General features: G+C 40.6%; 1 protein-coding gene across 8 annotated transcripts in view; it reads right to left on the reverse strand.

The window, feature by feature from the left end:
• Window positions 1–5,691: 5,691 nt before the first annotated feature.
• Window positions 5,692–16,583, reverse strand: part of ACSL6 (acyl-CoA synthetase long chain family member 6) — a 113,678-nt gene continuing 102,786 nt past the window's right edge. For 7 of the 8 annotated variants that reach the window (XM_030572197.1, XM_030572199.1, XM_030572202.1 and 4 more), the window contains 3 exons: window positions 16,417–16,518; window positions 15,335–15,406; window positions 5,692–11,738 (listed from right to left, as the gene is read on the reverse strand). In XM_030572197.1, coding sequence (XP_030428057.1) covers window positions 11,598–11,738; window positions 15,335–15,406; window positions 16,417–16,518 — 315 coding nt within the window. In that variant the 3' untranslated portion in view covers window positions 5,692–11,597. Of the gene's footprint in view, window positions 11,739–15,334; window positions 15,491–16,416; window positions 16,519–16,583 lie in introns of those variants that run through there. The other variant, XM_030572205.1, reaches the window with a different exon arrangement.

Consider the following 16,583-nt stretch of genomic DNA (forward strand, 5'->3'; position numbering starts at 1 on the left):
GCAACCGGCAGAGTGCCCCCCCGTGGCATGCCGCCGCAAGCGCGCGCTGGGGCCTGGAGCCGACCCTGCTTCTAGGTCCTGCCCCCTCGGACCCCCCCCCCGTCTGTCCTACATCCAGCCCCCCCCCCCAAACAGCCCACTTCTCCTAGAGCCACCCTCCTACCCCTAACATACCTTTAAATCCAGTCCCTCCACCTCCAACAGCACACCTCTCCTAGATCCAGCTCCTGAACCCCCTAACCACCTCGCCTAGATCCCCCCACCTAATTCCCTAAAACCCCCACCTCTCCTAGAGCCACCCTCCTACCCCTAACATACCCTTAAATCCAGTCCCCCCCACCTCCAACACACCTCTCCTAGATCCAGCTCCCGAACCCCCTAACAACCACCCCATCTAGACCCCCCTCCTAATGCCCTAACCCCCCACCTTTCCTAGAGCCACCCTCCTACCCCTAACATACCTTTAAATCCAGTCCCTCCACCTCCAACAGCACACCTCTCCTAGATCCAGCTCCTGAACCCCCTAACCACCTCGCCTAGATCCCCCCACCTAATGCCCTAAAACCCCCACCTCTCCTAGAGCCACCCTCCTACCCCTAACATACCCTTAAATCCAGTCCCCCCCACCTCCAACACACCTCTCCTAGATCCAGCTCCCGAACCCCCTAACAACCACCCCATCTAGACCCCCCTCCTAATGCCCTAACCCCCCACCTTTCCTAGAGCCACCCTCCTACCCCTAACATACCTTTAAATCCAGTCCCCCACCTCCAACAACACACCTCTCCTAGATCCAGCTCCCAAACCCCCTAACAACCACCCCATCTAGATCCCCTTCCTAATGCCCTAACCCCCCACCTCTCCTAGAGCCACCCTCCTACCCCTAACATACCCTTAAATCCAGTCACCCCACCTCCAACAGCACACCTCTCCTAGATCCAGCTCCCGAACCCCCTAACAACCACCCCATCTAGATCCCCCTCCTAATGCCCTAACCCCCACCTCTCCTAGAGCCACCCTCCTACCCCTAACATACCCTTAAATCCAGTCCCCCCACCTCCAACAACACACCTCTCCTAGATCCAGCTCCCGAACCCCCTAACAACCACCCCATCTAGATCCCCCTCCTAATTCCCTAAACCCCCACCTCTCCTAGAGCCACCCTCCTACCCCAACATACCCTTAAATCCAGTCCCCCCACCTCCAACAACACACCTCTCCTAGATCCAGCTCCTGAACCCCCTAACAACCACCTCGCCTAGATCCCCCCACCTAATGCCCTAAAACCCCCACCTCTCCTAGAGCCACCCTCCTACCCCAACATACCCTTAAATCCAGTCCCCCCACCTCCAGCAACACACTACTAGATCCAGCTCCCGAACCCCCTAACAACCACCTCGCCTAGATCCCCCCACCTAATGCCCTAAAACCCCACCTCACCTAGATCCAGCCCACTAACAACCCACCTGCTCCGAGAGCTCCCAACCTAATGCCCTAACAACCCACCTCGCCTAGATCCAGCCCCCCTAACAACCTACCTCCTCTAAGAGCCCTTAATGCCCTAACAACCCACCTCCTCTAGAGTCAACTCTCACCCGACCTACTAAGAACTCCCCTTAAATCCTACTCCCACCCAGCCCCCTAAGAGCCCTTTCCCAAATCCAGCCTCCTAACAATTCCCCTCGCTTAGACCCAGCCAGTCCCTCACTCTTCCCAACAGCCTCACTTCCGCCGTCAACCCACCTGCCTCCTACTGATTTTCAGTAAGGGTGAGTAATTCTGTTACTACATTATTTAAGTATCTATTGTAGTGTGACTGGGCTATGAAAACTACTGTAGCCAAATAATGGATTGTAATATTTAGCTGGAGGTACTCTACAATACTTTAAGTATCAGGGGGTAGCGGTGTTAGTCTGCAGCCACAAAAACAACAAGGAATCCGGTGACACCTTCAGGACTAACAGATTTATTTGGGCATAAGCTTTCATGGGTAAAAAACCTACAATACTTTGGAAATGTGGTATTGTTTTTGTTCTTTTGATTTTGGGCAGAAGGTGGCACTGTTAGCTCTGTGTTCAGTGTCTTGTGCAGGTTAGTGCAGTTGCATATTTGGCAATTGAGCTGTGCCAATAAACTGAATGCATCTATTATGATCGTTTCAAAGTCAGCCAGTCCCTTCTCGGGGTACAGACTGTAATTCCAAACCACAGATTGGATTCATATCTGCAGCAAAAGACTCGTCCGTGTCCCACTCAGTTCAGACTTTCCCCGCCAACCTGCCCCCATTCCCTCCTTTGTCCAGAGATAGTCTGAGAAAAAAAAAGGCTATACTGTGTGACCTGAAAGGTCTGTTATGCCCCAAAAAGATGGTAATTGTTTTTTCTTGTCCCCAAGAACATCAGCAATTCTTCTCTGAAATGGTGTTTTCTAGTCACTCAGGATGCGCTCTTTTGTGGTCATTGTTGCCTCGAATTCTCCTTTTTTGAGTATAATTGGACAATAGTAATAAAAATGGAATTATATATGTGCAGCTGCAGTGACTTGAGAAAGGGCCTACTAGCCCTAATTCCCCACTCTGCCCCTTCCTAAATGGCCCAACCCAGAAGAGGAGGCCTTTGTATCCAGTTCACCATGTGGAGCAACAATAATTAGACATCCTTTCATGTTAGACTTTTGCTGTGTTTGTGAATGACAACAGAATCTGATAGGACTTTTTACTGCCATTGTATTTTGATGTTCAGTATATTTACTTTTTAATGTAGTGATAGATGCACAGGTGTGTTTAATAACTAACGATAGGGGTGATGGCATGTTTCTGTTTTCTGCATACTGCATCACTAAATATAAGGGGTTTGATTGTTACTTGAGTTTTAACTCATGAAGTTATAATAATAATACCTAGGTCTTAGAAATCTGTTTTCATCAGCAGATCTCAAAGTACTTTACAGAGGAGGTCAGTATAATTATCCCTATTTTACAGATTAGGAAACTGAGGCACAGAAAGATGAAGTGACTTGCCCAAGGTCACCCAGCAGGCCAGTAGCAGAACCAGGAATAGAAGCCAGTCTAGTGCTTTATCTGCTGGGCCATACTTCCCCATAGATGTGTAAAACTGGTATAAACTCTACTGGTTTGTTGTAAACCTGGTGCAGTGGGGTAGATAGAGTACCCTAGTTGTCTTCTGAAATCCAGTGCCACATTGTGCCTATGTTGAAATGTCTTGCCAAATGTTGTGCCTGTATTTAAAAGAGGGCAAACGAGATGACCCAGATAAATATAGGCTGATTATCCTGACATCAATCCTGAGCAAAATCTTGGAAAGGTAAATAGGGGATGTAACCAGTAAAGAATGAAAGGATGGTAGCATAATTAATGCCAAACTTCTTGGCTATGTTCCTTAATTAAAATAAATGTAATATAGACTGAAAATACATGTTGGCTGTCTGTGAGTGTAAAACGTAACACTGAGGAATCTGTAGTTGATTCAGATGTATAATTTAAGATGAGGGAGAACATATGGATTGGATGACACATTCTGGCACATTCCTTGTTTTTTTATAGAGGCCTGTATGTTCTTGATTTGTTCATTGAAAACAAGGGACTATTGTTCTGACTCAGGAATAATTGAACTAGCTTGTTTTTTTCTCTACAACTGGATCATTGACATCCAGCAGGGCTGGACCTAGGCTTCACTGGACTGTTTGGGGCCCTATGTGAAGTACGTATGATAGGGTGTCACCTCACGTCTGCTTGTGAGCCCTCACCTCCCCACAGCCACACATACACTTGTTTAAGAGGCTCCAAGGCCTCTCCTCCTGAGGAAGACCTAGTCAGGGTAAGCTGCTATCTTAAGTTGTTCCTTTTGCTCCCTTCATCATTTTTGTTGCTCTCCTCTGAACTTCCTCTAGTCTGTCCCTATCCCTCAGGCAATTTGGAGAAACTAACACCCTTATCTAGATCAGTTACACCAGAGCTGCTGAGGTGGGGGCCAACTCTACAGAGTATTACTTTTAATTAGGCCACCCAAGAGTGTATTTACTGTAAGAGACCATAGCTGCACATCCTGCACTGTATGACTACATGCACAGAATTATTTTAAAGGTGAATTGAAAGGCTCTTTTTTTGCCATGGCTTGGATCACTAATAACAAAATAGAGTTTGAGGTGTATGTGATGTCAGCCACTGTAGAACAGCAAGCACAAAATTTTTGGATCACATAGATGAAAGAGTGAGCTTTCATGAGCTATAGCTCACTTCTTCAGATGCACAGAATGGAACAGAGGCAGGAGATATTTATACATACAGAGAACATGAAAAGGTGGAAGTATGCATACCAACTGGAAGAGTCTAATCAATTGAGATGAGCTGTCGTCAGCAGGGGAAAAAAAACTTTTGAAGTGATAATTAAGATGACCCATAGAAGGTGTGAGGAGAACTTAACATAGGGAAATAGATTCAATTAGTGTAATGACCCAGCCTTTCCCAGCCTCTGTTAAGGCCTGAGTTAATTGTTTCTAATTTGCATATTAATTCGAGTTCAGCAGTCTCTCTTTGGAGTCTTGTTTTTGAAGTTTTTTTGTTGTAAAACTGCTACCTTCAAGTCTGTCACTGAGGGGTTAGAGAGGTTGAAGTGTTCTCCCACTGGTTTTTGAATGTTATGATTCCTGAGGTCAGATTTTTGTCCATTTATTCTTTTGCGAAGAGACTGTCCGGTTTGGCCAATGTACATGGCAGAGGGGCATTGCTGGCACATAGCACTAACAGAGACTGGGAATGGCTGGGTCATTACACTAATTGAATCTATTTCCCTATGTTAAGTTCTCCTCACACTTTCTATGGGTCATCTTAATTATCACTTCAAAAGTTTTTTTTCCCCTGCTGCCGATAGCTCATCTCAATTGATTAGACTCTTCCTGTTGGTATGCATATTTCCACCTTTTCATGTTCTCTGTATGTATAAATATCTCCTGTCTGTGTGTTCCATTCTGTGTATCTGAAGAAGTGAGCTGTAGCTCACGAAAGCTCATGCTGAAATAAATATGTTAGTCTCTAAGGTGCCACAAGTACTCCTGTTCTTTTTGCGGATACAGACTAACACGGCTGCTACTCTGAAACCTGTCATAGATGAAAGACACTCATTTTCAAATACTGTAATTGGCTTAAAAACATATTTAATTTAAATTAACATGTCCCTTTAATGTTTGGGGTTCTTAAATAGATTTTTGTATCACATTTCAGTTCAGCCTCACTGCTATACCCTGCCCTGTTTTCAAGGGCCAGCAATGCATGGAAGTGCTAGCCAGGACCCCAGTGTGCTGTTGCCCAGAGAAACAACAAAGCACATACATCCCCTAAGCTTGCACTGAGAAATTCTGCCTTGTCCAGCAGGGAGGGATCCTTTTGAAGAGAACAGTCTGGACAGCATCTATGTTCTACTTCACTATTCTTGGTTCATAAATTCATATGCATATAGGCTTAGGCTTGTAATTTCACTGCTTGGAATTCTTATGAGCCAGTTGAGTGCTACTTGAATCCAAGTTTTTATGTTACATTACTTTTCTGATCAGAGCACACTGATTATATTTAGCTAGATACATTTCATTTTACTAACTTTGGCAACAATTTTTTTGAATTCTTTGAAGCTGTAATATTAAGTGTATACATGCACACAAAAATTGGAATGAGACTGAATAATTTTAAACTTTATTGTTTTAAGCACAAGTTCTGGAAAAAATACTATGCATTCCCAATAGTTAATTCTATTAAACAAGCTTACACATTTGGTTATTTTATTGTTTGTTGTTTTAAAACAACAGTGAGGTGAAACCATTACGGAAAGGCTGCTGTATGGCCATCTTTTAGAGAAATTTGAAACAACCTGTTCTTTGAAGATTGCTAATATTTATCTCAGGTTCCAATATTCCCTTGCTCATTGTTTTTTTTCCCCTGTATGTTTAGTATAGGCACACATTCTCAATGACTAGTTTCTGATCATGTGGACAGAGTGTTGGAATAAGAATTTTATAAAAGATTTTATTGTAAGTCAATGCACAAGAATGTTTTATGAGCAATTTTGAGAAATATGACAGTTCAGTTCTTTACAAAAGTTTACATTGATGCCTTTTATATTTTTGATATACATGCTATTATACCAAAACTGAAAAATCTTTCATTACAGTTAAGATGCCTTTTTACACATATTTATAAGTCATAGATTTTAATCCCTTCACTTCAGTTGAAAATCGAATAAGCAACATGCAGGAAAATGTCTGATTTATTTGTGTGTTTGTTGCAGTTATGTTTTTTAAATGCATAAGAGAATAGTATACTAAAGTGAAGGGGTTAAAGAGGCTCTGATGTCTCATGGAAAACATTCTGTTTAGGAACAGTTCCACTTAGGTACAATTTTCTGGTGTTCTCCTCTCATTGTTGAATGTTAAAGGCTTTTGCTTAAAGACAGGAATGAAATCCTGGCTTCACTGAAGTCGGTGTTAAAACTCCCATTGATTTCAGTGAGGCCAGAATTTCATCTGGGATTTTATTCCTTAAAAATAATCTCCTCTTTTTAATTCCTCATTTTAAGATACAACAATTATAGCAACTAATTGAGATTCACAGACATTCCCTTGGCCCAAATTACTGCTGGTGTAATGCATAATTTCACTGGAGTCAATGGAGTTGTGCCCATTTATGCCAGTAATAATTTTTTAGTTAAGGAGCATGGGCTGATAGAGCTTTAGTTCTTTAGTATCTTCTCCAAAATGAGTGCTGAGTGTCCTCAATTTCCAAACAGGAGCAAAGACAGTTTAGCAACTGACAGTAGATACTCTACTTCTTGCAGGAATGGAGGAACAGAACTCCAAAAAGCAACAAAGATCCCGATTTCATATATTTGTTCCCTTATAATAACAGAACAAGAGAAATGCAGAATGTAGATAGAATTGCCCCTCAAAATGTTTTTTAAAGTTTTCTGTGAGACATCAACCCATCTTTAAGTGGTCTGTTGTCATGCAAAAATAGTATATTCTTTCTGAGTTTACATTAATCTTATAGTAGTTTATTTACATATAGATCACAAGATTGTGCTTTTCACACATGGAAAAGAAATTAACTCAATTTGTTTCATTCTAGAAGAGTTATTAAAGACATTACTTTGTTATATGCAACAAAATCATACCCAAGGCAGTAATGACATTGGACCTGACTATTGCTGAGATAGTAGCAATTGCATAATGTACTGTAAAAGCCTACTTTAGCAGCAAAGGGATTACCACTTCTTCTCTATAATGTACACTATAAAATCAAATATTTTACCCTGAACATGTGCCTTTCAGTACCACATTACTTAATTACACATATTGCCAGTTCTGTAAGGTTAGGACTCAATGCTGTGCGAGTTCTATCGTGTATCTTCTTTGTTTCTTTGATGGTTTCTGGGACAGGGGAGGTATGTTGTCTATGAAATATACTGAGTGAAGAACATCATGTATAACTATACATCATTCTCTCAAGGGGATTGGGCTTGAAGGTATGTTTGAATCTGGTTTTCTCATATCAGCAAAGGAGGTAATCTTTTCAGTGGACATAGTATCAGGCCCAAGGAAACTTTTTTTTGACTATATAAAGGGGAAGAGCACATACTATTCTACTCAAGGAGATGCCATCTTTGGGGGACCGGACAATCGGCACACCACAGGGGCCCTGTTCTGATCTCACCCTGATTTCACACCAGTGTAACTCCATTGACTTCAGTGGAGTTACTACTTTTTCCTTCTTGCTGGTTTGTATAAGAATCAGCCCCTATACCTTCAAGATGAAAATACTTATTTTTAAGCCACCCAGAGGAGAAATGTTTTTGGAGAAGAGCAGTACATAGTATCATTTATTTGATGGCATTTGAGTTTTGAAGGGGAATTCTCAAATAAGACAAAGATACACAAACACACTGCATAAATTATTACCCTGAGATACTATAAAGAGGTCATAGGGGAACAAACCTAATGAACACTGGGATTTTCCTTGCAATGGCCACAATAAATATTTTCACTTAAGGAAAAAACAAAACGTGCAAAAGAAAGACAGGTGTGCCAGATATTTAAGGAAAGCATGTTAGTGCTTATCACGTTAAAGAACATATTTAGGCACACATTCATTTGAGGTTTTAATCCTTTCTAATGTTTCCGAGGTTAATGAGGTTGAGAGTGATCTGCAGAGGAAGTTCTAATTACGCAAGATAAAATTACCAGGGGGATGAGGGTGGCTTTAGTTCATGTACCCAGGGTTTTCCCCAAGATTTAAAAATTAACACACTTTTGGGATGTGGCTATAGAAAAATATTCATTTGAGCCAATTCTTTCCAAATTTTACATCACTTTGGTGTGGTCATGTACATAATTTTCTTCTTCCAACTCCTACTCCCACCCCCTCTAGTATTAAAATTAACAAGCCTAGGAGCCATAAATAAATTCAAATTAGGATCCTCAATTGTCTGGACAGGTCAGGTGGACTGAATCATTTTAGAGGAAAAGACAAGTAAATTCAATTCATGCTGTAGAGAAAGGTTAGTGGAAAATAGCTTCTTTTACACATCTGTTTATTTAAGGAACTAGTTATTGGTTCCTAAAATAGATCATATTTGCTTAAAGGAGAAAAAAGGTATTGCACCTGATGCTCTGATGCCTTGCACTGTGGATAGTCATTTATATCAGTGTGAGATGATACACTGTGGAAAACACTACCAGATCACATTGGTAGTGTTTTACACCAATTTGGTACTGATGGAAATTACTACACAAGATGCAGGGCAATGAAGAATCAAGCCCAAATAATGCACATTTGATAAATCAAATAAACATGTGCTGTACAAGTGAGATTATGTAACAGACGCAGTCTCCTGTGTATTTTTAGCTGTTTGTTCTGAAATGACTTTAATAAAACAGACTGCATAAAACTACCTCATTAGTTCAATTCATTTCATTTCTTTTAAAGCATGCAGTGGAATTTCAGAGGGAAGGTATAGATTAATAGTTTGTTAGGCTTTTTAGTATGAAAACTATTGATAGACGCCAGTCTGAGGCAGAAAAATAAGTTTGTATTCACAGCCCTAGCAAACCAGGTCATCTAGCAGCCTCATGCTAGTGTGTGGATTGGTATAATTAATAGCAGTTATTTAAAAAATAAGTTCAGCTGGAAAAAGCCACCAAGGCTGTTGACTCATGGAGTGTCCTCAAGTTCCTTGAATTGTTTAGGCCTGCAGCTTTTAACACCATGCTGTTTGAGCATGTAGTTCCAGAGTCTGCTCCTATTCCACTGGGGAGATACGGCCTTTCTAGTGGCGTACCTTTGCCACGGTGAAGGCTAAGGCTTTATCCAGGCCAACTGCTTTATATGGTGCTTGGGATCATGGAATTGTATTAGAGCTTTGCAAATGTCCAAAATACAGAGAAGGATCGTTCTTTGATAGATCTTGATTCAGTCAAGGAAAAAATTTAAAGTGGTTGTAGCACAAAGATCAGTCTTTCCCTAACTGAAAACTCAATTTTGAAGACCCATCAGAAAGGAAAAGAAAAACCTGTGCCGCCTCCCACTAGGGTTACCACTTTTGAAACGCAAAAAAACCCAGTACCTTCCCCCCACCCACACCCCAAGCCTGCTGCAGCCCCATCCCCCAACCACAAGGTAACTTGATCAGTTCCAAGAGCAATCAGGACAAATGCCCACTTTTGCAAAAGAGCAGGATGCGATGCAGAGGAACATGAAGGGGGAAAGGGAGACGAGTAGAGATGCCAGCCCTGTACAGGGGGGAGATAGGGCTGGGGAGGGGGAAGGAAGCTTTCCAGCATGCAGAGATCCGGAAGGGTTCCAGCAACTGGGCAACAACCTTGTGGAGGGGGGCAGGGTTCAGGTGACCAGCAACAGCCTTGCACAAGGAGGGTAGGGGGGAGCAGCAGGGTTCCAGTGACTGGAACGGCCTTGTGCCGGTGGGCTGGCAGTTCAGGTGAACAGCTGGGGGTATCCCATTTTCCCCTTGGGAAATACAGTCACCCAAGAGATAACACATGATGTTATCGCTCTCACATGACTCAAACCCTCTCTCACACACATGCATGTTACTGTAATTTCAAACACGTTTGAGCAGTTATCACTTGAAGTGGGAACACTGCAGCATCTTTATCTGCACAATGACTTTTGACATTAGATATCCAAGTGTATTATGATCATAATGCAAATCCTTCGGCCCATGTTAAAAAAGACAACCTGGCAGACTAAATTATTTTTCTGGTAAATCCATAAAAAAAGCCAGCCAGGCCGGTCAAATACCAGCCAAGTGGTAACCTTACCTCCCACCATGCCATCTTACAATGGTGGTGGGAAGCAACATGGGCACTCAGAAGTAACACTTCCAGCACCACAAGGGAGGCCCTTCACCATTGTGCTACAGCAATGGGGATATGATGCCACCATTTCTAGCAAGTAAATTTGTTTTACTGAACATTACTCACCATTATAGTTCATACATTGGGCCAGAGCTCCATTCCTCTATCTGCAGCTGTGCCAGGGAGTTAATCTTACAGGACTGCATAGCACTAGCAGCATGTCAAGCAATAAATTAAGAATCAAGAGTGTATAGGATGGTGAGGGCTCATTTACACTAGTTCTTCTCCTCTTGAGAAGCTTTTTATTTTGTAGCTCCCACAGAAAGCTGACTCTTATGAATAGATCAGTCTGCCACAGAGCCACCAATCCTTCCACAGCCTTCCCAGCTTCTGCATGTATGAACCCATGAGCATATTGTTTTGAATCAGCATCTTAAGGAAGCTCTATCTGCCATGCTATAAACTGAGTTCAGATGCACTGAAAAAAGACATACAGGGAATTCTATAACTTCCTAAAATAGTTTTGCAATTACAAAGTGGTATTAATCTGGGTTTTTCCATTAGGCCTAATATGCTGATGGGTATATTACACACAAATGAAATCAGGAGATTTATTCCTCGTTCTCTGTTAGTTAGATCATTCATGATTACGTAAAGTCAATGGAATTTGTCTTGCAGAGTATAAAAGCTGTCACTTAAAAAAACAAAACGACCAAAGATCTAGCTTGAAGTTCTAGGTTAGGGAAAAAAGACTTAGTTGTGATTTTAATTATCAGTCTTTGAATGTCTGAGGTAGACCACATTATTGAATTATCCAGGATTTCAGTCACTAATCTATAATGTTATATACAGTCATATCAACAGATATATCACATGCCTTTTTCCTGATGTGTAATCAATAGTATTTGGGGGCATTAATAATAATGTAACCTTCCATGATATACTTTAAGATGTGCTGGAATTTATGTATCTGTACATGGTTATGTAGTGTAGTTCTCAATAGTCTTCTACAGCGTACATACTGTAAAAAGATAAGGTACTACAGCTGATGAAAAAGGAAAATTACTGTTATATCAGTGGTGAGATCTTGGAACAACAAAAGGTTCAGACACAAGGTCAGGTGCTTATTCATTTCAACTATGTCGTTCTGGCTCTGTACTTTTGAGTATGTACTTTAATATTGCTACAAAGTCCATTATTCAGAAGAATTTTCCCGCCGCTTCATACAGAGACACTTGAATAAAGCTCTTCTATTTGTTTTTTGAAGTAATCTCTTAGCTCTCGTCTCCTAGCCTTTAGTGTTGGTGTCAGCAAGCCATTTTCTATTGAGAACATGTCAGAGTGGATGTAAATGGCTTTGACCTGAAATAGAAAATGAATATATTTATGGCAAAACTAAACTAACATCATCCACTATTAATTAGTACTAATCAAATCTCCTGAAATTGTAACTATCCTGCTTAGGTTATCAGCAAAAATGACTTTGCTGGGTCCATCTTCATTCCTACTGGTTGTCTGTCCATATCACAAAGCATCCACACACACTTCTTGTTTAACGGAACTCTCAGGACTGATAATATTTGTGTTTCAGGTTGGAATTAAGAAGCACTAACAGAGTGGAGTGGTGAAGTATGAACACCACCTGTCTATACCATGGCTGTATCTCACAACTTCTCAGTCAGTCCCTCATATTTTTATTAGCACCAGCTTCTTCCTGCACCATAAACCTTTGTCCACATGCTCCCCTCAAAATATTACCCTGTCCCTAAAAGAAATACGCATCCAGTCTGCTTTGCTCTTGTTCCACTGTGTGGTGTGCAACAGAGCATATGCCCAAAAACCTCAAGAGTGGCTCAAGCAGAGGAGAAATGTGGCTATGCATGATGTTGCCCCATCCACAAAACTTCCACATAGCTGAAGGGTCACAGTCAGGAGAAAGAGAAATCATACTAAGGGCATAAAAGTCTTCTGATCCAAAGTAAACATGATGATGATCATGGAAATAAAGAATGATGTTTTAGTGACCAGTTACAGTGATAAAAACCACTCAGCCCAGGCAAATAGAATTTTACAAGGCTAATCTTACTAATCCATGGTGTCTGAGCACAGCAGGAAGCTTGGTGGAAGATGGAGTGGGTTGTGTTTCCATTACATTTATGGTGGTGCTGGTGGTGGGAGACAGTAGAAAACTACTCTGTATGGCTGGCCACAATCCACATGGTTCAGACAGGACTCCTTAGCCATCATCTGCTTTTTCTGGCCGGCACCAACCCACTTCACATTTTGACAGACTAGGACTTGTAGGAAATGTGGTTTAAGAGTGACCTTTTTATTCCATGAAATCCTTTGGCTCTCTTTTCCCTGTGTGCGTTTTATTCCAGGGGCAAATGTAGAGACCACAAATAATTTCTTTATGTACTGTGGCCAAATGACTTTTAAAAGGAGCTAGTGATTTTGAGTGCTGTAATTTTTGGGTGCTTAATTTGAGATGCACTAAGGGGGCATGATTTTGGAACACCCATCCTCTAAATTGTCTCTGAGTTGAGCATTCAAAAACTGCGGCACCTTTTGAAAGTCTTGAATTATATGTAATTATATACAAAATGTTTACATAAAAGAACAACAGAGGTACAGCAATTATTTTTACAGTTATTAAAATGGTAAACTTTGTGCATTAATGTTGTAGCTAGTTAAAAGATTATGAAAGAGTATGATTAAAATTACAAGACCCTTCAAATTAACACTGTCCTGTCTGGATCCAAGAAAAAAGAGTTAAGAGGAAAATTAGACTTGGTGGCAAATGGTTCTGCAGTACAGCATAATATATAGTCCCACACCAAAAGGAAGAGTTTCTGGTAAATTCACATCCACTTGTGACTCTTCTTAAAAAAAACAACCTTATGACAAACATCCAGAATATATTGGCCTGGATCTACAACTCGTCAAAAGATTTTTATATATCAAAAATTCAGGTCTTTTCTGCTCAGAAGTGCTTTGGGGTTACTGGAAAGCTAGTGAAATGGTGACATCACAAGAATCAAGGTAGTGAAAGTGGAGCAATTGTGAGGAGAAAGGATTTTTAATTAGACTTGTTTAAAAACTCTTGGGTTTGCTTGTTTTAGGTAATGCCTATTTAAATAGTCATTAAACCAGAGACAGAGTGTGAGAATGACTCTATAGTTTAGGGCACTCACCTGGAGGTGTGAGACCAAAGGTCATGTCTAATCATTTATACCAGTGATCCCCAACCTTTTCGTCTGGTGGGCACCAGACGAAGAACTGTGGTGGCGGTGGAGCATCTGCCGAAATTCCGCCGAATTTCTGTGGCATTTCGGCGGCGACGCCTCTCGATGACGTCACTTGTCAGCGGCAAGCGGCGTCACCGCCGAAATGCCGCAGAAATTCGGTGGCATTTCGATGGATGCTCCACTGCCGGCCAGGATGCGGGCGCATTTAGATGCCCTCTTGGGCGCCATGATGCCTGCAGCACCGCGTTGAGGACCCCTGATTTATACTTAGTGGAACAGCTTAAATAGGAGAGAATGAGAAAGACCTGCCCAAGAACATCCCATTGCTCAATGACTGGAGCAATCTCCAAGACCCAAATTTAAATCCCTTCTCCACATCAAGTGGAGAGGTCAACTTAGTTTTGGGTTGACTGAAACTACATTTTCTTGCAAATAAACTATTAGTCTGAAAAATTTCACGCAACTCTATCTATGGGGAAGGTGGACCCATGCAAAGGGACATCTCTGTAAGGTCCATACTGGTCAGATAATCTGTCCCAATGTTCGGTCGTGACAATCACATACTGCTTTACACATGAGGCTCTACAAAATAGGTTTTCAAACTGCAATACATTCAGGTATTTCCATTTCATATTGTTTCTCCCTAGATTTTCAGCATTGCAGCAGAGTTCTCCTCATAACCTCACAGTTTATTTAATACATGTCAGTAGAACTGGTGAGTTAAGGGTATTCATATTGTGAAGATTAGGGCAGGAACAACCCAGGGTAATTACTAGATAGCCAACTTCCTGTATTACGATCCACGCTCTATGTGGAATTTCTTTTATCAGTTATGGAACTGTCAGAAAAATGGAGACAAGGAGATTTAAGGTTTCTGGAGCTTCTGCAAACTCTTTAACACACTGGATTTTCATTGGACTTCTCAAGCAAAAACAAGCAAATAAATGAAGCTTATTAAATAATGTCTTAGATATTCACTTTTATATTCATATTTAAAATAACAGATATGTAATAAACATTAACTTTTAAAGAAACATTTGATGTCAGCCTTTTTATGTGTTTTGATCTATATTATTGCTACCATGAAATACTGCATCAGTTTCAGAATTTTCCTGCTTGAATGTTTGTTATTCTGTTGCAGGCAAGCATCAGGCAATATTCAGGCAAGCGTCAGAAAAGGATTAGTGCATGCACTGAAAATAAACAGAGCAGCTGTATTTTCTAGGTCAGTTACATGAATGGTACTGTAATTACAGACCTGATCCTACTTTGCAACATTGCTTTCAATGGGAGTAGGATCAGGATCCTAAAAATACTGTTCTTGACCTCTGGTGATTATATATGGGATTATATAGGGCCTGCTTTTGTATTCCCTATGCACCCATAACTCCCACTGAATCTACTCTGACTCCTGCTGTGTGCAGAAAACGGGATCAGGGACTGTAGTCCTTATTCAATCAAAAATGATAAAAATAATTTGTCAGCTTTCACAAAATTCCTGCATGGAACCATCAAAATAATAATGAGGCTTTTATTACTGTAGACTTTTGTGGCAATATTCATGCATTCTTAAGGGACACAAATGCAAGCTATAATTACTTTCAGAAACAACATAATCAGACATTTAGGCTTTATATGATGCATACCAACAACTGCCTATTCATCGTAAAGGGGCGAGTTATCTGACCATAGGGAATAATGTTATCATACCTGCTCAAAAGAATGAAGTCCACCTTCCTTCCCTAGCCGCACCATATCTTCCATTATTGCTTGTGTCAGTTCCTGGGTTAGAACACACAATTTTCCGTTACCTTTCAAGAGGCATCTTTACATCCAGTGATATTCTTCAGCAGGAAATAAAGTTTACTGATAAAAGCACAAATACACTGTTGGTTCTGGCAGTTCATACATCAGTTAGCAAAATGTTGCTTTAAAGGAAATTCCTTTATAAATAGAAAATGAATGAATGCTTTATAAATGAGCAATGTAATATTTTTATACAGCAGAAAATGTAAGGCTAATGTTTTCAAACTTTGGTGGTTGAGGATAGACATTTAAAGCCTTAATCCTTCAAACTCTTAGACAAACTCTTAAGAACCCAAATAAATAATCCCACTGACTTCAGTGGTATTCATGTGCTTTTAAAGTTAAGTGTGGGTGTAAATGGATTGTGGCTTAAATCATCTATGTTTCATGACAATAGTAGGTGCTCGGTACTTCTTAAAAACCACTCTACCTATTAAGGTGCCTAAATATTAATATAAAAGTGCCACACTTTAGCCACCAAGGTAGAATATTCTCACTTAAACTTTGCATTTTGCCATTATTTATAACTACTATTAATTTTTTAGCTGAATTAAACATTAATAGGAGAGAAAAAGTGTTACCTTTCATACGACTCTAAAAAGAGATTGCATAGGTTTAATTATAGAAAAAGAACTGTATGATATATATTCACAGAAAACATTCAGAAGAGTGGTCATAATGACAGAGACAAATGATCCATCTAGTTCGGTATTCTGTCTCTGACAACAGGCGATGCTCAATGCTTGGGGAAAAAAGGTGGAATATGCAGGTGTAAGATTACTGAAGACCTTGTCTTCTTACATATTTGGAAAATACCATTAGTAACGCTACTAAATAAGAACGATGTTAAGGAGCTTAAGGGCTTGGTTTGCCTAATCTCTTTTATGTGAGCATACCTTTATTTCAGTGCTATCATTTCCTAGTGCTGCATATTACCGATCACTGTTAATTAAATGCACACACATACGTATTTTTGAAGGACACACCGTATTTTTACAGAGCTCTGCATATGTTCCCTCAAACCCTCTTTTCCTTGCCCAGCCTGGCATGACTTCAGAATCAGGTACAACAATTCCCACCAAGAAGGCCTGTATCAGAAAAAAAAAATGTATCAGCCAAGGAAAGAACCATATTTAAAATATAATATTCCAGT

This window comes from Gopherus evgoodei, chromosome 8 (assembly GCF_007399415.2).
Source record: "Gopherus evgoodei ecotype Sinaloan lineage chromosome 8, rGopEvg1_v1.p, whole genome shotgun sequence".
Taxonomy (NCBI): domain Eukaryota; kingdom Metazoa; phylum Chordata; order Testudines; family Testudinidae; genus Gopherus; species Gopherus evgoodei.